Raw genomic sequence first — 27,544 nt, 5'->3', positions numbered from 1 at the left:
ATATGTTTTCCTTTCTAAGGAAGCCACAGAAATTACCTGCCATGATTGGACAATTGAGATCCTCTTTCCAAGCTGCATCATGGTCAATTGTGCTCTGGATGCAAACATTGCATGTAAAGCATTGGCCACAGCAAAAATGGCATTGTAGATATTGTAACTTTCACCTGTCATGCTGGTTTCAAAAGTGTAATTTGGCAGATTCTGCAGATTCTCCTTTCCTGTACATTGTTTTTTCCCCTTTGGAAGGATCTTGCCTGGTTGGTGAATCTTGCAGCGAAAGACTATTTCCCACCATGGAGGGAGAAATACATCCGCTTGTGGGTTCAAGGGGTCTAAAGACAGGAGGAAATGATTGAATTCTGAGACATCCCTGGTGTGGTCCCTGAAATGCAAGACTCCATGGAAAGACTTTAGAAATAGCAAGGTCTCTTCAGATTCCTCCACACTCAGTTTCCAATGGGAGGTTAAGATCCAAACATTCTGCAATGTTGTCTTGATCAATTTTTCCTGGAGAGACAAAAATGCCTGTACACCAGTACTACAATCGAAGTCTCCAAACAGAATAATCACTTCAGTTTTTGACCAAGTCTGTAAACTGAGAAGTAATTTTTTCATTATAATCCGAATACTATCTAATTTCAACCTTTCAGTGAAGGCCAGGCAGATCTCCTTCTCCTGGAGCATTGGCATCAGAATTGAAATGAAATGTTCTCCCCTGTCATCTTCAGGGGCCATAAGACCAACCCAGTTCCACTGGAAATACAGGAGCAGCTTTACTAAACCCACATACTGAGGAGATTCCTTGGGATTAATCCGGATGAAGGAAGGATACAGTCTTCTCTCCCCCTGAGAAAACTCAAAGCCAACACCGAGCTGGAGAAAAAGAGATTCTTTTTTCAAAAACAAAGTAAAGTTAGATATTTGACTTTAGGGGTCACCATTGTGTGGTTTGTGGCCCCAGCAGTCAGGTTGTCTCATTTTGAGTGGCAAGATTAATCTTCTCCCCTTTTTAGGAAGATCCCCCAGCAACACATTTTGATGTCACATGTTCGTTATATGCCCCCTCCCAGAAAAAACTACCTCTTTCGCTTCTGAGTATGCTTCTGATGTTTGTGTCGAGCCCAGCTATGGCTTGTCACGAGAACAACGCTCCTGCAATGATTCCAGGAGGGGATGTGCACCGGGTGGCTAGGTTTCAGTTGTGGTGGAGGCAGTAATGGACTACTGGTGATGGTTGAATGGGTGCGAGATGAGGGGATATGTGGCCAATGAATCAACATCATTGTAGCTTTGGGAGCGTCATGATCCCATATCCTGGTTTGAGTGAGCAGGAAGTGGCTGCCCAACAGCTGAGACGCATTACGAGGTTGGGGTGCGGGCGATGCAGCTTGTTTAAATTGTGCTGAGGTGATTGCTCTCAATGCCGACATTGTATGGAGCATTCTCGTCTTTTCCTGATTCCCGTGTATAGTGAATTAAGCCAAACACAGATCATCCAAACACAGTGAACTGGCTTTGATTGTTTCAGCGTTTACATAGACATGGATTGGAAAGCCGAGAGATTGTCTACTCCATACTGTATCCAAGAGAGCTCCCTTACCTGTGGGACCTTAAAGATGCTGAAGATGGAGGCCATCTGCCTCGAGGATTTGGCACTGAGACCACCAATGACGGAGAACAGAGTGTCCTGCAGGTTACATTTGTACCCTGGAACCACTTGGCCTCGTGAGGAGAGCATGGAGAGGCTGTTTAAGGAAATAGACCTCTCCCTCTGGAAATCGCCATAGATGTGGAAGCCAAGGGTGATGTTGGGGAGCAGAAGAAAATCCTTATTGACCTGGGAGACAGCAAACATCAATGCAAGGAACTGCTGGTAGTTACCGAGGATGAGTCTGTAGTGAGAAAAACATTGGAGAACATTACAGGAAAGCTTGTGCATGGCTTTAGAATTTGCTTCACTGTTTGGGGGAAAATTTGGGAGCAGAAACTCCCAAATTTTACTGGGTTTGGGTTTTTTTTACAATTCAACTTCTTCACTAGGCCAGCACAGCTTCCCTCTTCATTTTTGTTGTTTAATCTTCTTGATGAAGAGATTGAGAATTCCAGCATATTTCAACAGCTTGCTATTTTATTGAGAAAAGCATAAAATGTGCACTGCACCAGGACAGTACAGACTCTAGAAGTATTTCTGAAAAAACTCCCTGAATTTAAAGCAAAGAAAACAATTATCTGCATATTTCCCCTTCAGTTGAAACTTACCCACTTTTAATAGGAAAATTCATTGTATCAAAGGCTGGGACAATAGACATTACAATGGTTTCCAAGGGCAAATTCCCACCAATAATGAGATCACCACGTCTATAGTAACTTTCCTTTAAGTCGATATAACCCCTGAACACACAGATGGTTTTCAGACTCTTTGCTGTAGTTGGAGCCAGGAGCCAGAAAAGCATCAGCAACAGCAGTAGCATGACTGTCAGTCTCGTCTCCTTCCCTCCTAGAACAGAAATCAAGGTTTATGCAGAAACTGATTTGAAGGTTTCTCCTGAAATCTCAGTGGACCTTTAGCAAGTCAGACACCACCTGTGCCTCCTGGATGGCACCAGGACAAATTTATGTCAACAATGCTTCCTCTTACCTGTGTTTAGGCTGTGACCAAAGAGGAAACAAAGGCATGTGAGTCTCTTCCAACCCAGGAGTGAGCTCTTTGCAAGGCAGGCTAACGTGACATGTTCTGCCCCCCAGCTGGTGAATTCAGAGATATTTTTTAAAGCAAATTTTATCTTGGAAGATTTTTGTGCCTAGAAATCCACAGGGGATACATGAAGCATGTATCTCTTCTTCTGATAATTGCAGGAAAGAGCCATTGTCCTATCCCCTTAGCAACAGCTTCTCTTCATGCAGGAGAATGGAAAACATCTTTGTGTCTCTTGTAATTCACAGAGCAGATGGAGTCATGGAGAAGTTGTGTTGTTGACCTACATGAAAGTGACCCCTGCAGAGAAGATAATAGGAGTGCTACTTGAGAATAGTGGCACAAGGCATAAATGGAATTTGAGGAAGAATCTCAGGATATTAACTGCATTTTGGGGGGCAAGATTTGTAAATTTCTGTTGCTGTATGCTAAGGGTAGGAATTGTCATCCGGGTGTCTTTTTTGGTCTTTTGGGGTGCTGCTCTCCAAATTGCCATGTCTGAAATTCTTTTCTTGAAGATTCCTTCACAGGACCAGTTGGAATCAATACTACTGTACCAGCCTTCTTGCTGCACAGCAGCCTCCATGTCTGAGCCTCTGTAGGGCATTTCTCAGTTGACTGTGGGGTTCCCCAGACTTATGGTCTTGAGAGATGTCCATTTGCCATCCCCAGGGCAGGTCTTAGAGGCCCTTCAACATGGCCACCATCATTCATGGCTCAACTCAAAACAGACCACTTCCAATGGGATCTGAGGAGGAGCTATCCTTGTCCCCTTTGTCCTGGCCAGATCATGACTTTGAGATTCTATTTTGCTGCCCCTCTCTGCAGGGAGGCTGGATATCTTTGACCAGTCCACTCTTAGTGACTGATGGGGTTCCAAAGGGAACTGAGGATTATACCCCAGTCTCTGCTGTGTGATCCCTCTGAGGCCTTGGCCACTACCTCAAATAGGAAAGCTACTGAGTTCGGCTCAAATTTAAAACCAAATTTAAAATTTAAATCATGAATGTGAGCTGCAGCAGAGGTGTCAAACTCCATTTCACTGAGGGTCAGATCAGGATTGTTGTTGCCCTTAGGGGAGCGGCATGGCTGTGTGGTTGTGGGTGGATGGGTGGGTGTGGACAGGGTGGGCGTGGCGAGCTAGATGTCCCTCATGTTGGGGGGTGGGACCAGGCTGATCCACCGGAGGAGACTCACTGACCCTCTTGGGCCACACGGGGGGTGCACAGATGGCAGCATGAGTCATCTGACCTTTGAGCTCCCAGGACACCAGGACTCCACAGCCGTGCCCTACTTCCCTGAGGGGCTCCCTGGGCTCACTTGCCTCCTGCTCCAGGCTCACTCTCCTTGCCCAGTCTGGGCTTCCTGGATTGGGAAGAGGGGCTGAGGGACAGTGGGGCTCCTGCTGGAGGGCTCTGCTACTGCTGGTGCCACTGCTTGAAGGCGAGGCAGGGGGTGAGATGGGGGTGGTGGCCTGGCTGAGGGGTTCCAAAGTACGTTGGTGTATGGCATGTAAGTCAGCTCTGGGGCTGGGCTCAGGCAAGGCAGAGTAGGGAGGGGCATACCGGCTGCCTCTTGGGGATGGGTCTCCGTGCCCTTCCCATATACTGGGGCCATTGTGGGTGGGGAAGTGGGTGGGAGGCTCATCCCACATGTCTGGTGGAGCTGGAGGAAGAGGTTTGGACAGCACAGGCTGAGCCCCATGGTGGAAGCAACAGGAGGAGGTGGAAGCAGATGCCTGGGGGAAGGCAGGAGATTTGGTCTGCAAGGGGGCCACGCATCTGCCTGCCCCGTCCCAGCTGGGATGGCCGTGGGCAAGAGAAAACAAATGGTGGGACAGAGTGGGTGAGTGAGTGGGCAGCCACCTGGTGCATTCAGCAGGTCTGATCACGTGCCCCCCCCCCCATGGCTCTGCCTCCCCCTTTTGCTTGGAGGGCCAACCTGGCAGTCCCAGTGCTTGGACCCACCTGCCCAGCATGGGCTATGACTACTGCCAGACACTGTTGGACCCTGTGCACTCGTCCCCTCCTGTGTGCGGACTGGGGTGGGAGGGGCCTTGTGTTTGACATACCTGAGCGAGAGCTTCTATTAAGGCCCACCTCATGGCACTACAAGCCTCAAAATGTCCATATTTCTCCATTCTTTTTGCACTTCTTATAATACTGAGTGACACCTGTGGCCTTTTTAAAGATGATCTGGAACCTTCTGGGTAAGGGTCATGTGTAGGTTTTCCTTCAGGCCTCACAGGATGTTATAAAGATGGTGGACCGTAACTTTCTATGTTTACAATCTATGAAATAAATGAGCCTCACAAAGATTTTTAAACTAAACTGTTTTATTTACGAAAATAAACAAAGCCTATTCAACAGAATATCCATTGTCAGTCTCTTCCTTAAGTATCTTGTCAGCTCTTTCTCCAGTCACCCTGTACGATTGGAGTTTGGGCCTTCCTTCCTCAGAAGGGAGAGGCTTTAGGGGCTTCAGCTCTGCCTCTGATCCCGAACTGGGTTAGCCTGCTGGCAAGCAGCTCCTTATATACTGACAGTTAGTGACAGTTAGGGAAGGCATAGAAAAAGCCCCGGGGCTTCAAAACCAGGAGCTGCACTCTGATTGGCCTATCAATTATCTAAGCCAAAGGCCATTAATAGGCACAGCAACTGCGAGGGAATTTTTTTTCTCACACTCACAGAGGAATTCTGGTTGATAAAATTGCTTGGATCTCTTCCCAGTTGTAGGCCAAGCATGGTGTGGATCCTATGGAGAAGGCTGGGGAAAGGAGTTTTGCAGTAATTTAGGAACAGTTTGATCTGGTTGATCCCAAAGATGTTGACAGAGTCCATGGGATGTAGTTGTGACCACCTGTGAACTAGATCCATGCCCGTCTGTTAATGACATGGTTGTTAAATGAATCTGGCTTCCCCATTGACCTGGCTTGTTGGAAGCTCACAAAAGAGGACCCTGGGACACTGCAACCGTCATGAATATGAGCCAGTTGCCAAGGGCCCGAATTTTGACCACATGCCCATGGGAATGCTGCAATGGTCATAAGTGTGAAAAACGGTCATAAGTCACATTTTTCAGTGCCTGTATAATGTCAGCCTGTAGGACAGGCTGTAGGACAGCCTGTATAATGTCACATAAGGGTTTTAATCTCCTCCTGTGTTTAATTTTTATATTGATTGTATAGTTTTTAATTTTTGTTTTATTTAGATCAGCAGGCCAATTTTAAATAGCACATTTTCTGCCTTTTATTGTAAGATGTTCTGCGCTCGGAAAATAAAATAAATAAATGAAATCACCGTTGTTGACCCCCACCTGAAACTTTACCTTCGCTGGAGCTCCAGAGTTTTCTGCAATGCTGCATAAACAGCCAGAGGAAGCAGAACAAATCTCTTTGTCACAAGGCCACATGGTGCAATGACAGAAGCGGCCACCATATTCCAAGGGACCACAACTGAATGAGGCCACTGGTGGCTGCTCCCAAAATCATGCTGGAAGTGCTTGCTAAGTGAATCTGTCCCAACATTGATGAAGAACATCATTTTTTTATGCTTTACAGACCTGTGAACATTGTCAATGTGTAGTCTGGGACAATTGCCTACATCCGCTTCATCCCAGCCCCCTCACTCCAGCTGACCCATGACATTCACCCCTCCCAAGCTGCAATGGTTGACGCACCCCTCTTTGCACACTGGATACCCCAGGCTGTGGCAGGAGTGATCATGGTTGCCTTTTGACTCCCTTTGAGCTGCCCCACTTTGGTTCAATGCAAAGGGTGAGCACATGGGCCAGACAGCTTCTGTTCCCACCATGCAGCAGCCAATTCAGTGCTTCGGTTTGCTGATCAATTCCATGGCCTGAGGTGTGCAGTTTGCAAAGAGGGGCCCACAAGCTGTAGCCTGCTGTCAATGCAGGGCAGGACTGTGTTCTCCGTACAACTATCTGGGAGGGAAAAAAATTCAATCTCTCCTGGAGTGACAGAGCCTTTAATTTAGGAAGCATCATCTATGTTGGGACCACCGGTTGCATAATGCTTTTGCTGGCCTTGCTGGTGGACAGAATGTCAGGCCTGTCCCAGTTTAGACATTTAGGAAAGAAAAATCCTTGACTATATTTGTAGAGTTGGGTATACTTTTACTAAAAGTCAAGTGGTTACAGCGTAAGCAAAGCCAGATCTGAAGATTCTTGTATAGACCATGTGATTTAACCTACTCCCAGGCCCTTCCCCATATGTCATCTTGTTAGTGTCCAATGAGGTTAAAATTAGTCATCTTGGTTTCTAAAGTTTGAGGTCTTTTTGGTGGCCTTTTGCATTCTGTTCCCATGCCTCTGTCCTTGGATCATTCAGTCGTTGTCTCTGGTTGCCTGTTATGTTTCCTGTCATTCCCCCCTTCCCTATTTCCCCCCTCTCATCCATTATGGCAGATCTGACCTAGAGCCTCTTACTGTCTGCAACCCACATGGCACCGATCCCTCTTTGCTGAGAATGATTCTCATGTGGGAGGTGATGAAAAAAATGGGGAATGGGCCCCAATTCCAGGAGTCAGTAGAAGAGGAGGAGGTTGGTGCAGTGGGAAGGATCTTCTGGGAATGGTTTTGGTCTGGGAACAGTTGAGACACGCAGGGCTAATTGTCCCGTGTTGCAAATCTGCCAAGGCAATTTGAAAATCAGCCAGGATGAGGCAGCGGGAGAGGGTGGCTGGGGAGAATCAGTTGGAGGGCTGATAGGAGGGGATACCAGGGAGGGACTGATGGGGAGGGGTGGCCATGGTGGGTTAGCTGAAATGGGGAGGCTGGGATGAGGTGGCCGGGGCAAGGTGACTGCAGCCAATTGTCCCATTTCCGTCAATATGATGTGTTGCAAAGTTGCTATTTCATCATTGTTGCTAAACAAGCACTATCTGTAATGTTTATGTAGCTATTACAACTGCTTAAATCTTCAGGCTTCAAATGGAGGACCAAAATCAATAATCAATTCTCACAGCAGTATTGCTTGTTAAGAGTGTGCCCAGGGTAAATTTTCTCCAGAGAATAGTGGGAGGAAATCTTGAAGACCAAAGATTGCACTCATATTATACATTTCAGAAAGAAAGAGAAGATGATTTTTGTATAAGAAATAGATATATATATATGAATATTATATATTCATAATTAACAAACTATCAACTATCAATTATGTTGTCATTCTTCTAGAATGATTCCTGTGGAGACCTTCTGTGCACACAGATTTCATAGAACAGCAGTTTACCAGGGAAGTCCATGAGATGAAATGTCACAAGAGATGACTAAACTACTCCATACAATTATGACATTCTTTGTTCATTCCTTTCAGGGAAATTCTGCCCAACATTGATGAGGCAGTACTGCAGATCTGGATGGCTGGGGGATTTAAACTCTGCTATTTCACAAACAATTGAGTAGTGTTAGGGAAGTTCTATAAAGCCTCAAACATCTAAGGAAACAGCCTATATGATTAGAAACACTGATATTGAACCCAATCCTTTAAAACACTACCTTAAAAATAAACTAAATAAAATAAGGAACAAAATAAGAAAATTTCCTCCTTGAAATAATAAACACATCTTTTTTCCAGTTTAACATTTTTTATTAGGTTATAAGATAAAAAAGAAAAGACAAAAGTAAATAGGAAGGCAGAGTGTGTTGAGGGGGAAACAGGGAGAGAAAAGTGAGGAGAAATTGGGGAAAAGAAAAGAAGAAACATTGACTTCCGACTCCCTCTGTTGCAGTAAAAAAAAAAAATGCATTAACATCAAACCACAACTTTTTGTCTTCCCATAGTAATATAAACTATCTATTTCTATAAAAACATATCAATCTAATCGGTAAAACCCAAAATCAAAGTTTCATTTTTATCCACCTCAAGCACAAAGTTCAGAAGTGGTCTCCATGTGGAAACAAAGGATATTTATATTCTTTCCTTTAAACAAAACGATCAATTTTGCCACTTCTGCCAACTCCATCAGCTTCTGTAGCCATTTGTCCATAAGCGTCCTTCCATTTTTGTGCGTATAATAGTTTTGCTGCTGTCAACATATATAAGATCAAAATTTTTCTCCAAGTCTTTTTCTATTAAACCCAAAGGAAAAGTTTCTGGTTTCATTTTTATTTTTATTTTAATAATATTCTGTATTATAGTATGAATCTTACTCTAAAATTTCTTAACACATGTCCATTATAAAAGGTAAGAAGTTTCATCTTTCCTTTATAAATTCATTTGAAATGCCTTTATGCATTCTGCATAACTTATCCGGTGTTAAATGCCAGCGATACATGATCTTATAAAATTTTTGTTTTTAATTACAGTTTAGTGTAAATTTTAAACCTTTCATCCATATATTTTCCTATTGTTCAAGCATCACATTATATCCAAAATTCCTTACTCAGAGAATCATACAATGTTTTACATGGTCACTTTCCAAATTCAAGTTCAATAACATTTTATAAATCTTAGCAATAACATGCTCATCACTACCACACAGTAAGATTTTCAATTCATTCATAGCAAAATCAAACCCACAACTCTTTTTTGTTTTATTTAGATTATTCTTTCAGTTCTTGATATGTAAACCAATGGCAAACATAACCTTCTAATTCAAGTTCTTCCCTCAACTTTAATGTATCTTCACCAGAGTTGAAAGATAACATTTTACCATATGTCCAACTGTCTGCCTTCGCCACCATTTATTTTCTTAAAAAAGCTTCTTGTGGGGACACCCAAAGAGGCAACTTCGTATAGAACCTTGTTTTATATTTATTCCAAACTCATAGTATGGCACGTCTAGCAAAGTGATTACTAAAATCAACATTCGATGCCACCCAGAGTCCCTTGGGAGTGGGGCGGAATAGAAATGCGACAAAATAAATAAATAAATAAACAAACATTAACTTTAACTTTATCATACCATAAATAATCATGCCATCCAAACCTTAATTCGTGGCCCTCTTATTCTGGAGGTTCATCAAGTCTTTTAATCAGGCCAGACAACATCCCTCAAAATACAATTTCAGATCTGGAAAACCTAACCCCCACTTTTTCCTAAGCATCTTGCAGTAGTTTCTATCTAATTCTTGGTTTTTTCCTGTTCCATATAAACTTAGAAATATCTGAAATAATAAACACATCTTTAATAACAAGGGCTTTGGAACTCACTAAGGACACTTTGAAAACACAAAAAAGAAAAAACTGACCACCGGAATATTGTAAGCAGTTGCAGAACTTCATAAGGAATTCTTTTATGGACAAATTCCTCCTTTCTGTCATCATTTATTAGAAATCTTATCACATTCTAAACATGCCACAAAGACAAATATAAATGAGGCTAATCCTTGCATTAGTTAGATACTCTTGTTTCTTACTATATTTTCTCTGCAATTCAAATCTGGCCTCAGCAGAATAATGTAGCATTTGGGGAAAAAGATACAAGCCAAGAGAGCAGCTCCAGAGGCCAAAATGGAGAAGATCTCCACAGCCACCATGGACTTCCCTTTGGTGCTCAGGTAGGTGGGGAGGAAGGAGATCCAAACACTGCAAAAGACCAGCATGCTAAAAGTAATGAACTTGGCTTCATTAAAGCTGTCAGGCAATTTCCTAGCTAGAAATGCCACTGTGAAACTGACTAGGGCCAAAAGTCCTAGGTAAGAAAGGACACCGTAAAACATTATAGTTGAGCCTTGCTTACATTCCAAGATGGTCTCTCCAAACAAGGAGTGGAAATCCAGGTTAAGAAATGGGGGAGAGGTTCCCAGCCAGGTGGCACAAAGGATGGCTTGGATCAGGGGACAGGCTATGACAATGGAGTTGGTCAGTGGTTTTCCTAAGAGTTTCCTTGTCTTGTTCCCTGGTTTGGTAGCCATGAAGGCAAGAACCACCATGACAGTTTTTGCCAACACAGAGGAAACTGCAAGGGCAAAGAGAATGGCAAAGGCAGATTGTTGTAAGAGACAGGTGAGCTTCCCTGGTTGACCAATGAAGAGGAAGGAGCAGAGGAAGCAGAGCAGGAGGGAGACCAGGAGAATGTAAGTGAGATCTCGGTTGTTGGCCTTGACGATTGGTGTGTCATGATGTTTATAGAAAATCACCAGGACTGCAGAAATGATCAGAGAGAAAAAGAGAGCGAGAGAAACTAAAATGTATCCCAGGGTGTCTTGATAGGCAAGGAAGTGGATCTTCTTGGCAATGCATTGGTCCTTGTCCTTGTTGGGAAATTGGTCTCCTGGGCAGGGGTCACAGCGAGCTGCATCTGAAATCAAAAGTCTTTGTCTAAGGATTTCTTGAGCAACTACCATACACATTTTCCCTCCTGCAAAAGTGATACGTTGTACTGGAAATGGCTGTATGTTCTACCTTGGCTTTCTAGACTATTGAATGGACCCCGAGTCATGCTTCTCGCCTCCATCTCTGACACTTGAGATGTATACGACAACCAGTCTTCTTGCACTGCGAGATTTCCCCCTCTCGCAGGTATGGCCCTCCACATTATCGAGGGCCTTCCTCAATGACGGGTTTTGGGACCCAGAGAGGTGGCATGCAAAAAAAAGGGGGCTGAGGGGTTTTTTAATTAGGATATCAGGGAAGTTTTTAAGGGGATCCGGGAGGGGGGGAGGGGGCTGTGGAGATGGACCTGGGGGGGTCCATATGGCTACTGAACAGGGTGGTGGGTCTGATGGGCGTCACGGAGGGGACGGGGATGGAAGTTTGACCGGGGTGCTGGGGGGTGAAATGATGGGCAGCTCAATTGAGATAGTGAGTGGGAGGGGCAAATATGAGGGGCGCAGGGGGACATATCATGTTTCGGGAGTACGCTCTTGCTGCTTACGAGCAATTGCATACTCCGGCCCCCAATGCGCTGCTCATTTCCCAGGTTGCACAGAGTCTCAGGCCCTGGGTCCTCGGCTGATGTTGTGCAATGCCAGGTCGGTGGTAAATAAAGCCCCCCTCATTTACGATCTTATTTTGGAGGGGGGGTGGACCTGGCAGGGATTACGGAGACCTGGTTGTGCCAGGAGGGGGGGTTCCCCTCATTGAAATGTGCCCAACAGGTTTCCGTGCATTCCATCAGCCGAGGGCTCAGGGGAGGGGCGGTTGGGGCGTGGCGGTGATTATTAGGGAAAGTCTTTGTCCGAGGGAGACCACTGTTCCTCAGATAGCCGGATGTGAGTCCCTTCTTGTGAAGTGGGGTTGTGGGGTGCAGATGGGCCTGCTTACTGCATATCTGGCTCCCTGCCATATAGCGGCGCCCCTGCCTGAGCTGCTCAATGTTATTGCCAGGGTGGTGGTGGATACCCCCAGACTTATTGTCATGGGGGATTTTAACCTGCCATCCGCTGGTGAAGCATCAGAGGCAGCGCGGGAGTTCATGGCTTCCATGATGGCCATGGACCTGACCCAGTTAGTTCAAGGCCCCACTCACATAGGGGGACATACTTTGGACTTGATTTTTGTCTCTGGTCAGTGGTTGAATGATCTAGGAAAGGGGATTTAGACATCAAGCCCTTGTCATGGACAGATCATTCTCTCCTTCACTTAGACTTTCAAGCTGCTTCCACCTGCCACAGGGAGATGGAACTGATGAGGTGGTTCCATCCCAGGTGCCTGATGGACCTGGAAAGGTTCCTAAAAGAGCTTGGGCCATTCCCTGAGACCCTGGCACACGACTCAATTGAAGACCTGGTGGCCACCTGGGATAGGGCAGCCGCCAGAGCTTTGGACCGTGTCGTGCCTTTGCGGCCTCTGACCTGATGCCGATTTCAATTGGCTCCCTGGTTCTCTGAGGAGCTGAGAGAGATGAAGCGTCGGAAAAGATGGCTGGAGAGCGATTGGAGGAGTAGCCAATCCGAATCTGACTGAACACTGGTGAGGTCTTATATCAAGATCTACCTAGTGGCAATAAAAGCGGCAAAATCTAATTATTTTTCCGCTCTTATCGCATCTGCAGAGATCCGCCCAGCTGCTCTGTTTAGGGTGACCCGCTCCCTTCTTTGGGGGGCGGAGCGTGGGAAGATCCCTTGCAGGGTCGGGCTGAGGATTTTGTGCAATTCCCGCATGATAAAGTCGCTCAGATTCGGGAAGGCTTGGACTCCGATTGGGTAAGTCCAGGGGAGGAGATGGGGGTAGGTCTTGAGAGTATTATCTAGGAAAAGTTTGACCCTGTGGCTCCCGAGGACGTGGACAGGATTCTGGGTAGGCTTAGCACTGCCACATGTTTATTGGACCCGTGTCCCTCCTGGTTGGTACTGGCCTCCCGGGAGGTTGCACGAGGCTGGCTCCAGGGGATTATTAATGCTTCTTTGAGTGAGGGTGCCTTTCCTGCTGCCTTGAAAGAGGCGGTGGTGAGGCCCCTCCTCAAGAAGCCTTCCCTGGACCCGGCTGTATTAGCGAATTATCGTCCAACCTTATTCCAACCTTCACTTTGTGGTCAGGATACAGCACAGAAATGGCATTGGTCGCATTGGTTGATGATCTCTGGAGTGCTCGGGACAGGGGTTCCTCCTCTGTCCTGGTCCTATTAGACCTCTCAGCGGCTTTTGATACCATCTACCATGGTATCATGCTGCAGCGGTTGAGGGGGTTAGGCATAGGGGGTACCATGCTGTGGTGGTTCTCCTCCTTCCTCTCCGACCGCTCACAGTTTGTGTTGGCAGGGGGTCAGAGGTCAACTTTGAGGCACCTTGCTTGTGGGGTGCCACAAGGGTCGGTCCTCTCGCCCCTTCTGTTCAACATTTATGTGAAGCCACTGGGCAAGATCATCCATGGTTTTGCGGTGAAGGTCCATCAGTACGCTGATGACACTCAGCTGTACATCTCCACCCCAGACCACCCCAATGATGCCCTTAACGTGATGTCCCATTGCCTGGAGGCCATACGGATCTGGATGGGGAGAAATACGCTCAGACTCAACCTTTCCAAAACCGAGTGGCTGTGGCTCCCGGCGTCCCGGTATAGTCAGCTGGTGCCATCGCTGACTATTGGGGGTGAAACCTTGGCCCCCACAGAGAGGTCTCGCAACCTGGGTGTCCTCCTGGATGCATGGCTGTCCTTAGAAGAGCATATGACGGCCGTGGCCAGGGGGGCTTTTTCTCAGGTTCGCCTGATCTGCCAATTGCGTCCCTTTCTGGACCGGGATATCTTGCGCACGGTCACTCACACCCTTGTCACCTCCTGTATGGACTACTGCAATGCTCTCTACATGGGGCTCCCCTTGAAGAGCACTAGGAGGCTCCAACTGGTCCAGAATTCGGTGTGCGGGTGTTTATGGGTGTAACTCGTTGTGCCAATGTAATACCTCTCCTGCGCGAGCTGCACTGGCTCCCAGTGGTCTTCCAGGTGCGATTCAAGGTGCTGGTTACAACTTTAAAGCACTCCATAACTTAGGACCTGGGTACATACGAGACTGTCTTCTGCCACCGATAGCCTCCCACCGGCCAGTTCGATCCCACAGAGAGGGACTCCTCAGGGTGCTGTCGGCCAAATTATGTTGACTGGTGACACCCAGAGGGAGAGCCTTCTCTGTGAGAGCTCCTGCCCTTTGGAATGAACTGCCCCTGGAGGTACGTAAGATCTCCGACCTCCGTGTTTTTCGCTGCGCCCTCAAGACCCTGCTTTCTGACAGGCAGGGCTGACTATGTAGATGAATTTTAATTTGGAATTTTAACTTTGGGTTTTAAATCAAACTGGCCAGAAATTGTTTAATAATTTTAATAATTTTCAATTTAAATTTATGATGTGTGTATGTTTTTGTGTTTTTATTCTGGCTGTACACCGCCCTGAGTCCTTCGGGAGAAGGGCGGTATAGAAATAGAATCAAATAAATAAATAATTAAATAATTAAATAAATAATTAAATAAATAAATAAATAAATAAATAAATAAATAAATAAATGTGTTGCCTTTCTGCTGTTGACCCTCCTACAAAGGGAGTAATGAAACAATCCCCTGTGCTATTTATGGGGCATAAAAAAGAGCAAATCATCCTTCATTTATGATGATTCTGGGGATAGATTAGCCAGAGACAAGGATTTATTCAGTTCCATCTGTCCATTCACTGTGCACTTCCACGAGTAATGTGGCTTTCAGTCTGAGATTCCTGCCTGTTTTTCCGCCACTTTATAATTGAACACAAAGAAGAACGGCAGATCCGTTATCCAGAAATATTGCTGTTTTGTTTTAAGTACATTATTCCTGCCTTAACATCTCTGCTTTGTACTTCAAATCTGTTCATTCCTGACTTCCAGTTGTACTTCCAGTGCCTTCAGAAGCCTGATCCGCGAGTTTCGTGGTCAGCTCTGACCTCTCATTATTGGAGGGTTCAAATTTGGACTATAGCCTCCCTGGAGGGGTGGTGAAGCAAAGGGGGACAGACTAGCAGGTAGAGGGGAGTCGCATCTCCCTTCCCTGACTAGGAAAGCCCACTCCGCCAATGACAGGGATCAGCAGCAGCAAACATGGCTGCCCTGAAGCAGAAGACAACCTGAATACCCAAGACTGAGCAGGAGCAGAGAAAGTGAGTGGCTTGTGAACTGGGCAAAAGAATAATTTTCTTTGAAAATATCCCCAAGAAATATGAGGGGGAAGAATACTGGAACTATTTGCTAGCTGCGGTATAAGCACACAAACACACACACACACACACACACACACACACACACACACACACTGTTTTCTGAGTTTTTCGCGGGGTTTGTATGTAGGTCTTTGGTTATTCGGGTTTTCTTCCACGTAAAATTGCCAAGACACTTCCAATATTATATTATAGCTTTTATATATATATAAAAGCTATAATATTTAAGAAGAGAAACTTTTTAAAGAAAACTAAGTTAAAAAATTGAACTCTCAAAGTGAAGACATGACATTGAAAAGGTATTTTTTAAAGATTATATATACTGGAATTTGATCTGGAAATTGTTTATATTTTATGACTATCAAATTTTATTACTATTTGTTCATTCACCTATTGGATTTACAATCTAAAATAATTAAAATTGGATTATCAGCACTATGCAGAGAGGCAATACCAAGCTGAATCATGATCACCATCTGCTGCTAAGAGGAGAACTGTGCATCTATGGGAATTTGTATCTTTGTTGGATTATAAGGAGTTAGTTCAAACTTACTTTAAACTTCAAAATACAAAACTTTTGAAGAAATAAAAGTGATTGGAAGGGACGTGGATAACCCCTGGATTTTTTAAAAAATTGGACTGACTGTAAAATGGAAATAAGTGGATATAAGGATATGGAGCTGACATATCAAGACATTAAGGATTTTATAAAAGAACAACATAAGGAAATGAAGCTTCCTGCATAGAAGCTTCTGCACATGCGCAGAAGCATTTTGATGATGTCGGGGTCAGTGGGCAGAGCCTTCTGCTGATTTTACTAACAGTTCCATAGAACCGGTGTAAACCGGGAGCAACCCACTACTGGTAGTAACATAATGAATATAAGAAATGAATGGTTGGAGAAAATATGTATATTAAAAAATGTGATTATTAATGAAAAGCTAGAGAAAGATCATGATTGATATACTGGAATATTAAATAATGAAAAAAGGAAAGATCACATCTTTGATTATTAGAATGATAGGGGTAAGGGCAAAAAAAGAGGGCTAAAATAGAAGTAGAAATATGAGAGAGGAAATAGTAAAAAGTAGTAGTATATCATCTTAATAGTATATTACGATGATATGAAGTATGATAGAATTATGAGAAGGTTTAGAGTTGAAAGATAACAGTAGAAACTATATGTTAGTAAAATTAGAAATGAAATGGGCTGTAATTATTAAGAAAAATATTGTTATGATTATTTATATTGAAATATATGAAACCTAGGAATCAAACCATTCACGGAATGAGATGTATAAAATAAAAATATAAAAAACTTTTTAAAAATCTGTTCATTCCTCCCTTTCTGCCCTATCGAATAGACATAAATAGATGGATTTCGTCTTTCTCCGGCAGGTCTGTTTCCTCAGAGGTTGATAGAGATGCTGGAAGAAGCAGGCACTAAATGACCAAATAAAACCTTGGACTGCATTCCCCACTTTCTCAGGAAAAGACCGAAAAGTGGTTTCCCAACTGGAGGTTAAAGTAGAAGCAGAAAAAGAAGTTGGGGATTAATAAATTGTGTCCTCAAACTATCCTCGCTGAGGATCGAGAAAGGTGGCCTCTGTGGCCAGGGCAGTTTAGATCAATAGAAAGGTTTTATTGAAAAGTATCAGTGCATGTCAATTTTAACAAAAACGGTCACAATAACAAAAATATACTGATTTTATGAATTTCTTCCTTGATTCTGGAAGATTTAAATTTGAAGTATGGTCTACCTGTCTGATTAGAAATGGTCCCTTCTGGACAAGGGTCACATTGGTAGCAGCAAACCTGCTCGCCCTCTGGAACTCTTCTCCTCTCTCCTGCATGGCATCTCTCCCTTCCACACCTGGCAATGGGGATGGTCTAAAAGATAAGTATTTGAAATTACTTAAGGAACGAATCTGCTGCATTCATTCTTTTCCCCATTCCTATTTCTATGTTCAGATTCTCTTCTAAAGAGATACAGTGCCACCGTCTATCAGAAATATGGAACAGCTCCTGAGGGATTCAGGCCACTGGCATTCCTGAGACATCAATAGATGCCGTAGATTGGAACTGGGGTTTCATCATGAGGAGGAAGGCTTGTGACTGAACCGCAGCATTTCTAAAAGAAAGAACCATGAGGATACAACTGAGTTCCATGGAAATCACTGTTGCTTGGTGTAATTGCACCCTGCATTTCAAGCAGATGTTGATCCCAAGGCTAACCCTTTGTGGAATGACACAAATCAGACCTCAAAGGTGTTACATGTAAAGCAGGTTATTCACCAAATATCTGCCATAGTTTCTGACTCAATTTATTATTTTTCAAGTTAGGAAGATGTTCTGCATCTCAGGAAGAGAATGAATCTTTCCCTGAACTTACAACATTTTCTTGTAGCTCACCTTTGTGGCCCAGACGATTCCATCAGATTTAATGGTAAAATCGTGGCCTGGGGAAGCCTCAGGATTTACTTGCCCAATCTTCATGGGGACAAAAGATTGATTGGGGAGGAAAACCCAATTGAGAAGATCATAACGGCAAGATCCCAGTCCATCTTTTGAGAAGGAGACTTCCTCTCCAGCAGTGTTGTTGAACTGCACATTCCTCAAATAAGGAAGAATCTGAAAAAAAGGAGATCTTCAGAAATAGGAGTATTTGGGCTGGAGCTACAAATGGAACATCATAGTTCCATTTCTTGGTTGCCATCTGAAGAATCAGGTGTATTTTACTCTGAAACTAAGTTTCCCTTTATCACTGGGCATGTTTTCCAACTCCAATTTCACTAAAACACAAGAATTTTAGTTCCACAATCTAAATTTAATTTTAGGATTTTCCTCTTGTATACTTCGCTACGTGCACTTTGAAATAGTTCCAAAGTCTTGTTGACTGATAAATGAATGTTTGGAGTGAATAAATTATTTCTATCAAAACTATGGAAAATTCCATTGATTTTCTCTAGCTCATTCTCAAAGGCAGCACAATGCAGAAACCGGTTTTGATCTACTGGGCCACGTGGAAGGAAGCATCTGAACTGGTTGGTCACTTCACTAGTCAGAGAGGTCCAACATTTTAGCCTTTAATGTACGGAATTCTGATGAATTTCAGACCAGGAACCCATTAGGACCACTTTGAATCTTGCTCTGTGCTGTGGTTGTCATAGAAACAGAATCCTATTATTGGAAGGGACATTGGAGGTCTTCTAATCCAACCCTCTGCTCAAGAAACAGACCCTCTACAGTTTTAGACATGTGGCTATACTGTCTCTTCTTAAATGGCTCCAGCAATGGGGCACCTACGATTTGTAAAGGTAAACCCTTCCTTAAGAAATTTCTCCTTAGTTCTAGGTCGCTTCTCTCCTTGGTTAGTTTCTATCTGTGGACTGAGTCAAAAGACCCAGAAATTACCTGCCATGACTGGACATTTGAGATCCTCTTTCCAAGCCTCATCATGATCGGTCGAACTCTGGATCCATACATTGCATGCAAAGCATGTGCCAGAGCATAAACAGCATTGTAGATATTGTAACTGTCACCTGTCATTCTTGTTTCAAAAATGTAATTTTGCAGATTCTGCAGATTCTCCTTTCCTGTACATTGTTTTTCCCCCTTTGGAGGGATCTTTCCTGATTTATGGATCTTGCAGCCAAAGACCGCTTCCCACCATTGAGGAAGAAAGATATCTCCTTGGGGGTTCAAGAGGTCTAAAGACAGGAGGAAGTGGCTGAATTCAGAGACATTCCCAGGGTGGTCCCTAAAATGCAAGACCCCATGATGAAGCTTTACATATTGCAATGTTTCTTCAGATTCTTCTGTGCCAAGTTTCCAATGGGAAGTGAAGATGTAAACTTTCTTAGATGATAGTTTCATATAGTTTTCAAAATAATACATCATCCCTATTACAGTGCTAGTAACCATTGAGTCTGCAAACAGAATAAACACTTCTGTTTTAGACAAGGTAAGGAAATTACGAATAAACTTCTTCTGATCGATTTGAATATCATCTAATTCCAGCATTAGAGTAAAGGCCAGGCATATCTCCTTCTCCTGGAGCATTGGCATCAGAGTTGAGATGAAACGTTCTCCCCTCTCATCTTCAGGGACAAAAAGACCAACCCAGTTCCACTGGAAATGCAAGAGCAGCTGCACTAAACCCACATACTGAGGAAATTCCTTGGGATTAATCCGGAAGAAGGAAGGATAAACTCTTCTCTCTCCCTGAGAGAACTCAAAGCCAACACCAAGCTGGAGAAAGTGAGATTATTTATTCAAAGACAAAGTAAAAGTTTTATGTTGACTTAGTAGTTACCATTGTCTGGTTGATGGCCCTCGCAGACAGGCTGACTCACTTTGACTGGCAAACTTCATCTTCTTCCCTTCTTAGCCATTTTTATTAGTTGTGGTACATCAGAAGACAAGAGAAGAAACCAACAACCTGATACAGAGAATAAATGGAGCCTGGATAGCTCTGCAGACTAAGCACTTTAATTTAACACCAGTTGTCTGCAATTAAAGTAAGTTCGAATCTTGCCAGGCTCAAGGTTGACTCAGCCTTCCATCCTTTCTAAGGTAGGTAAATTGAGGACCCAGTTTGTGGGGCAATAAGCTGACTTTGTATAAAATATACAAAAGTATGAAGGCTATTGCTTAATGCACTGTAAGCCGCCCTGAGTCTCTGGAGAAGGGAGGCATATAAATCAAATTAAAAAAAGAATTGCACTAAAATGATGGCTACTGTTTAATAAAAAATAAACTAAGAGTCACAAGCTCATTATATTCCCCACCCCAACAAAAAATACTTTTAGTTTTGACTTCCGGCAGTGACGTAGAGTCGTGGCGGCACAGGAGAGAAGCGCTCTCTCTCTCTCTGTTGTCGATTTTCTGAGCTTTGGTGCCTTTTTTGGCAGAGACCGGTGCCGGAGAGATTGGAAATAAGGAGGGGAAGCTTCGGAGGAGGCGAGGAGAGGTGCGATCTTCCACCGTACCGAGAAGATCCCTCAATCCAGGCTTGGGAAGAAGCTGGCTGCCGCAGTGAGCGTAGCCGGCCCGAAGACCCGACGAGCTGATTGAGACCATCGGGAGCAAAGGAGTGAGTACAGTGCTGAGGTGGAACAGAAAGCAGAATTAATTTGAATTATCTATTTTGGCACAAAACCGAGGAGAAATTTTTTTCCGGAGGGGCAGTGGGAGAGAGAAGAAGAACTCAGAGCGTAAATGGGCGGCAACTGAAAAGGTGAGCAAAAAGGAAGGGGATGTAATACAGAGCAGTGAAGAAAGACTAAAAAATATCAAAACAGGGAAAACGAAGGTGAGGAGAAACAGACTTAAATAGTGGAAACTAAAGGAAGAACGGACATCTTTTGCACCCTCTTTTTTAGCTGCTCTAACGGAAGGAGAGAGGAAGTTTGGCAAAGTAAGGACTGCATACAGTGACTGTGCAGATTAGAGATCGCCATATTGAAACCGGAAAGATCTCCAACAGTAGTAAAAGAACTTGCTTTTTTTCCTTCACTGAAAATATAACGAAAAAGGCTTATAAGAACACTGAAAAAATACTGCTCCTACTTCCCTTTTTTACTTAGACATAGATAAATTATTATTGGTATTTATTGGAATTAATTAAGAAATATAGTGATATTTATCTATTTATTTATTTATTAGCAAGTATTTAACAATTTAGAAAAATATTTAAAATTTATAATATACATAGAGACTTAGAAGTAATTATTGGGATATTTTTTTTTCTTGATTTCTATGACTTTTTTTTTATTTTATACAATAAGTAGGATAGCTACTGATTACTGAATAACCAACTATTAGATATTAAAAATTGATCAATTGTTTAGTCTTTAATTACATAAGCTATATAATTGTATATATTTATATCTATATTTGTATTTAAATTTATATTTTTACTACATTTTTATGGAGTATTACATTGAGATAATTAATTATTTAAAGGAATTGATTTAAAGAAAGGAGATCTAGTGATTGAAAGGTTATTGAACTGAACTTTCATAAGAAAAAAAGAAAGGAAAAGAAAGAAAGAAATTATATAAAATTTGGATGGTGATTTGGGAGAAAGTTGATAAAATATTGGGGGAACAATATAGGATTTTGAAAGAAATGACCAACACCACCACAACCACATTGAAGACAGCCAAGAAAACAACATCAATCCTAGCGGGAACGTCGTCCTCCCCAGTGACACAGAAAATCTTGGAGGGAATGTTTGCATCAGAAAAGCAACCCAGCACACCTAATATGCCAACAATGCAGGCCACGCTCATAACAATCCAGGAAACCATGGCCAAAATGCAAGAATGCATGACTAAAAATCATGAACAATCTAGAAAAGACATGGATGAGGTAAAGAGAGAAGTCAAAAACGATATTCAAAAGATAGATGGGAAAATGGATTTAATACAAGAAATCATTCAAAAAAATGACCAAAGGATAAAAGAAATAGAACAAAGAACCGAACTGATGGAAGAAAAATTAGAACCACTGGATACAAAAATGACAGGATTAAATAAGGAACTTGAGAACACCGGGGCCCAATTAGAAATGGAAAAAGCGGCATTTTATCTGCGTTTCCAGAATGTAGCGAAGACCGGGAGGAAGATTTGACGATGGTAATGGCGGAGATGATAGCAGAGGCACTCCAAAGAGAAAAGGATGAAATAATTAATGAATTAGATGAAGTCTACCGAGTTCATACAAATTATGCCCGACAAAACAAACTCCCCCGGGAGGTATATATAAGATTTGTAAGAAGGAAGGTGAGGGATATTGTATACAAGATAACAAAAGACGAACCAATGTTCTACAGAAACAAAGAAATAATTACCCTAAAGCAAATACCGAAAAGAATAAGAGACTTACGAAAAGACTATTGGTTTCTGGCCACATTATTAAATAAAAGATACATACCATTTAGATGGACAACTCCGGAAGGAATGTTGGTAACGTGGCAGGGAAAGAAAATAAAGGTGGACTCGCAGAGTAAAGCAAGGGAATTATATGACCAAATGATGGGCATTGAGACAACAAATGGCAGTAAAGAAGGGGAAGGATGGAACACCAAAGGAAAACAGAGAAGAGAACGTGAAAGAACCCCACAACAAAGAGGGAAAGTAGACGAAGGAGAGATTCAGGAAGAAGAAGGAGTACAAACAAGAGGCAAAAAAAAGGAACAGGAAGAAACAAAGAAGAAACAACAGGAAAGTCAGTAAGAAATGAAACAGACTCTAAAAATTCTATCGGCAAATGTTAATGGACTCAACTCACCATCCAAACGACACCAATTTTTTAAAAAAATTGTGAAACAAAAATCAGATATAGTGTGCCTCCAGGAGGTACATATAAGAAAACAAGATATAAAATATATACAATATAAGAAATTAGGTACAGCATACTCATCATTGGCAGAAGAAAAAAAAAGAGGAGTAGTGGTATATATTAAGGAAGGAATAGATAGCAATATAAGGTATGTGGATACGGAAGGTAGGATAGTTATGATAGAGCTAAAACTTGAGTTTAAAAATATATTATTGGTAGTAATATATGCTCCAAACAGTCAACAATTAGAATTCTACAAAAAAAGTGCATGAGAAAATTATGGATCAAAAAATGGAAAATGTATGTCTGATTGGAGACTTCAATGCTATTCTAGATGTAAGAAAAGATTATAAATGTGGTCAGCAAACTAAAAATAAGAAAAACGTATTACCCAGAACCTTTATAGATATGGTGGAAGAGTTAAATATGGTAGATAGCTGGAGATGCTTTAACCCCGAAACAAAAAAATTCACATATTATTCGAATCCACATAAGTCCTGGTCTAGGTTGGATATGGCTTGGGTAACCAAGATGTTAATGATGGAAATTGAAGAGATAGATATTTTATCAAATAATTGGGCTGATCACAACCCAATAATGATGAAGTGGAAGGGGCAGCAGAGAAAGAAGAATAGATGGACTATGAATACACAGTTATTACGAGAAAAAGAATATAAGAAATACATGGAAAAGGACCTAGAATGGTTTTATAAGGAAAATACAAAACAACACACCTCTCTACAAAACTTACGGGATACAACTAAGGCATATGTAAGGGGCCTCACAATAGCCTATAATGCAAAACAGAGAAAAGAAAGAGAGAAAGAATATAATAAATTACAAGAAGAAATTCAAAATTGGGAATGTAAATTGCAAAGAAACCTGGGGGATGAAAAAATAAGGGTAAATTAGATAACAGCAAAACATAAATTGAATATATTAGAACAAGGGAAATATGCAATGACTTTGAAATATATAAGGCAAAATTATTTTGAACATGCAAACAAACCAGGGGGGTGGTTGGCGTATAGGCTGAGGAAGGAAAGGGAAAAAAGAACAATTCAGAAGTTACGAGATGATGAGGGAAGGATCCAACAGGGCTTAGAGAAAAAAAAGGACATAATAGTTCAATATTACCAAAAACTGTATGAACAGGACATAGTAATAGAGGAGGAAATTGAACATTATTTAAAAGGGGAGGGATTGCAAACACTAACAGAGGAAGAAAAAGAATTATTAGATAAGGAGATTACGATAGGGGAGCTAAAAGAAGCGTTGAAGAGACAAAAAAATAATAAAACTCCGGGGACACACGGTCTACCAACGGAGTTCTACAAAACATTTGGAGAATCATTAAATGTAATACTATTAGAAATATACAATGAAGCTTTAATGGAGGCAAAGCTACCAAATAAATGGAAAGAAGCATATATTTCCCTAATACCCAAAGAGGGGGCAGATACCACATTAATAAAAAACTATAGGCCGATTTCTTTATTGAATACCGATTATAAAGTCTTCATGAGTATAATTGCCAATAGGATGAAAACATTACTACATAACAAAATATACCAGGATCAAAACGGTTTTTTGCCCACAAGACAGATAAAAAATAATTTAAGAATGGTAATGGATGTTTTAGAATATTATGAGGTGCATCCAGAAAGACAGGTAGCGCTGATCTTTCTGGATGCACAGAAAGCATTTGACCAAGTAAACTGGCAATTTATGAAGCAGCAAATCAAAAGTATGAATTTTGGAGAGAGATTTACTAAAATGATAACATCAATATATCAGAACCAAAAAGCATGCGTCTTGGTGAATGGGGATCCAACAAAATTATTTGGAATAAATAAAGGAGTAAGGCAGGGATGTCCGCTGTCCCCCCTACTTTTTATTTTAACTTTGGAAAACTTGTTAATTAGAATTAGAGCAAATAAAGAAATTCAAGGATTAAAGATTAAGAGAGAGGATTACAAGGTCCAAGCTTTTGCAGATGACCTTGTTTTCTTTATAGAAGACCCAATAGAAACAACCCCAAAATTAATAGAAGAGATTGAAAAATTTGGAAAGGTAGCAGGTCTAAAAATTAATAAAGAAAAGACAAAAATGATAACAAAAAATATGACAACAAAACAAGTAGAGAAATTAGTAAAAGAATCTGGACTGCAGGTAGTTAAAAAAATAAAATATTTAGGGATAAATTTGATGGCCAGAACGGCAACAATAAAAGAAGATAATTATGACCCCTTAGTCCAGAAAATAAAGGAGGACCTAGATAAATGGGGGAAATTAAAATTGTCTTTACTGGGGAAAATAGCAGCGATAAAATCAAACATACTTCCAAGACTCCTTTATTTATTCCAAACAATTCCAATAAAATTAGATAAGAATTTTTTTGATAATTTAGACAAAACAACTATAAAATTTGTGTGGGAGGGGAAAAAACCAGGAATAAAATTAAATATATTACAAGACGACAAAAATAGAGGCGGATTTGGGTTCCCGGCATGAGAAAAATACTACAAGGCTGCAAGCCTATTATGGATTAAAGAATGGATAACCTTGGATAATCAAAGACTGTTAAATCTGGAAGGACATGACTTAATGAAGGGATGGCACACCTTTATATGGAGCTCAGGAAATAAAATATATAAACATTTCAATAACCACACTATTAGGAAGTCTTTAATTAACACATGGCAACAAACCAAACACAAACACTATATGAAAATTCCCGGCTGGCTATCAACCATAGAAGCAATAACTCACCCCAATATATTAACAAAACAAAAGATCTTAAGATATAGAGAAATAGTAGATGTTCAGGGGAAATTGAAAACTAGGGAAGAGCTCAAAGAACAAGGAATAGTAATAGACTGGTGGCCCTATTCACAAATAAAGGTAAGATACAGAAAGGACCAAAAGGAGGGAGGAATAGACTTAAAACAAAATCGATTGGACAAACTACTAGAGTCTAAAGAAGGGAAATTAATTTGGAAAATTTGTAAATATTTACTTGAATACAATTTGGCAGAAGAATTGGTCAAAGGGCAGATGATAGCGTGGGCGAGGAACATTGGGCACAGCATACAATTGGAAGATTGGGAAAGAGCCTGGGAAAACAACTATAGCATGACAAAATCGGTAGCCTATAAAGAAAATCATTATAAGATGTGGTACCGATGGTATCTGGCACCCGCAAGGTTAGCAAAAATGTATCCAAATGTAAATCCGGCCTGTTGGAAATGTAAAAAAACACAGGGAACTTTTTACCATGCTTGGTGGCTTTGCCCAGAAATTAAGAGATATTGGAACAAAATAAAAACATGGATATTAGAAATAACACACCATGAAATTGAATTAAAACCCAAAGTCTTTTTACTAGGCATGATTAATAAGAATATTAGAAATGATATAAAATATTTAATACTCCACATTATAACGACGGCTAGACTAGCGTTAGCCCAACTCTGGAAAATAGATCGCTTGCCAACTGATCAGGAGCTAATACAAAAAATTTATATATGCGCAGAGATGGGCAAACTAACTCTAGAGTTCCAGGATAAGGAAGACTCAAAATATTTCATAATATGGAATAGATGGTACAGGTGGATAAATCAGAGGAGGGGGAATGGTTAAAGATGAAATTCAGAAGAAATCAATATAATTAACAACTGCACTGTCAGATAGATAGAAAAGGAAATAAGCCACTGTGCGTATGTATATATGTATATATAATAATAGAAAGTAGTCAATAGATGAAGTTGAGTACTGTATATGTACTGTATATGTATATGTAATTTGTGTTTTTGATTAAGAGAAACTTGTTTGTTTTTCTTATATTTGTTTTAAATGTTTTTTAAATACGAATAAAGTTTGTTTTTAAAATTAAAAAAAATACTTTTAGTTTTATTTTTGGCTTCTGTCTGTGCTTCTGATCTTTGTCTGTTCCATACTCTATCCAAGAGAGCTCTCTTACCTGTGGGACCTTAAAGATGCTGAAGATGGAGGCCATCTCCATTGAAGTCTTGGCACTGAGACCACCAATGACGGAGAGCAGAGTGTCCTGCAGGTCACATTGGTAACCTGGAACCACTTGGCCTCGTGAGGAGAGCATGGAGAGGCTGTTTAAGGAAATAATCTCCTCCCTCTGGAAATGGCGGTAGATGTGGAAGCCAAGGGTGATGTTGGGGAGCAGAAGAAAATCCTTGTTGACCTCAGAGACAGCAAACATCAATGCAAGGAACTGCTGGTAGTTACTGGATACGAGACTGTAGTGAGAAAAACATTGGTGAACATGACAGGAAAGCTTGTGCATGGCTGTAGAATTTGCTTCACTGTTTGGGGGGACTGATGGTGGGAGAAACTCCCAAATTTCATTGTGTTGGGATTTTTTTTCAAAGGAGTTCCCTTGACTAAACTTGGATGACTTTGTGAGAAAGGAGACAAGCCTTTCCATATATATCATAGATTGTTTTATACTCTCTATATCGATTCCTTCCATATTCACTTTGCTTTAGTGGCTGTAATCCTTTCCAACTGCTCCTCTTTCACCATAATTATTTAAGGTCCCTTTTGGAGCAGCTTCTTCAGGTGTGGTAAGGATTGCTGAGCACAGGACTACAGTGGGAGTCACCTCATAGCTTTACTGAAGGCCATTATTCATGAGCAATGTTGATTCCAAAACTGAGAGGGATTTTTGTAACCCCTGAACACTTGAAGAGTGTTGAGCTTTTATTTGAACTTTCTACCAGAAGCTTCTGTTCAGATTAATATTATAATTTAACTTCTTCACTAGGCCAGCACAGCTTCCCTCTTCATTTTATTGTTTATCATCTTCCTGATGAAGAGATTGAGAATTCCAGCCTATTTGAAGAGCTTCCTAATTTACTGAGAGAAGCACAAAATGCGCACTACACCAG

General features: G+C 41.6%; 1 protein-coding gene across 1 annotated transcript; it reads right to left on the bottom strand.

The window, feature by feature from the left end:
• Positions 1-10,099: 10,099 nt before the first annotated feature.
• On the bottom strand, positions 10,100-10,828 carry LOC139308399 (vomeronasal type-2 receptor 26-like; the record flags this gene model as incomplete). The annotated part of the gene is made up of 1 exon (XM_070931917.1): positions 10,100-10,828. A coding segment is annotated over one exon (729 nt), but the record flags the coding sequence as incomplete, so codon positions are not given.
• Positions 10,829-27,544: the final 16,716 nt, after the last annotated feature.

The sequence above is a fragment of the Pituophis catenifer genome, unplaced genomic scaffold, assembly GCF_029215685.1.
Source record: "Pituophis catenifer annectens isolate HBS135680 unplaced genomic scaffold, rPitCat1.0.hap2 SCAF_1, whole genome shotgun sequence".
Lineage (NCBI taxonomy): Eukaryota > Metazoa > Chordata > Lepidosauria > Squamata > Colubridae > Pituophis > Pituophis catenifer.
The sequence above is the reverse complement of the archived record's forward strand: the minus strand, read 5'-3'. Positions and strand labels throughout refer to the sequence as shown.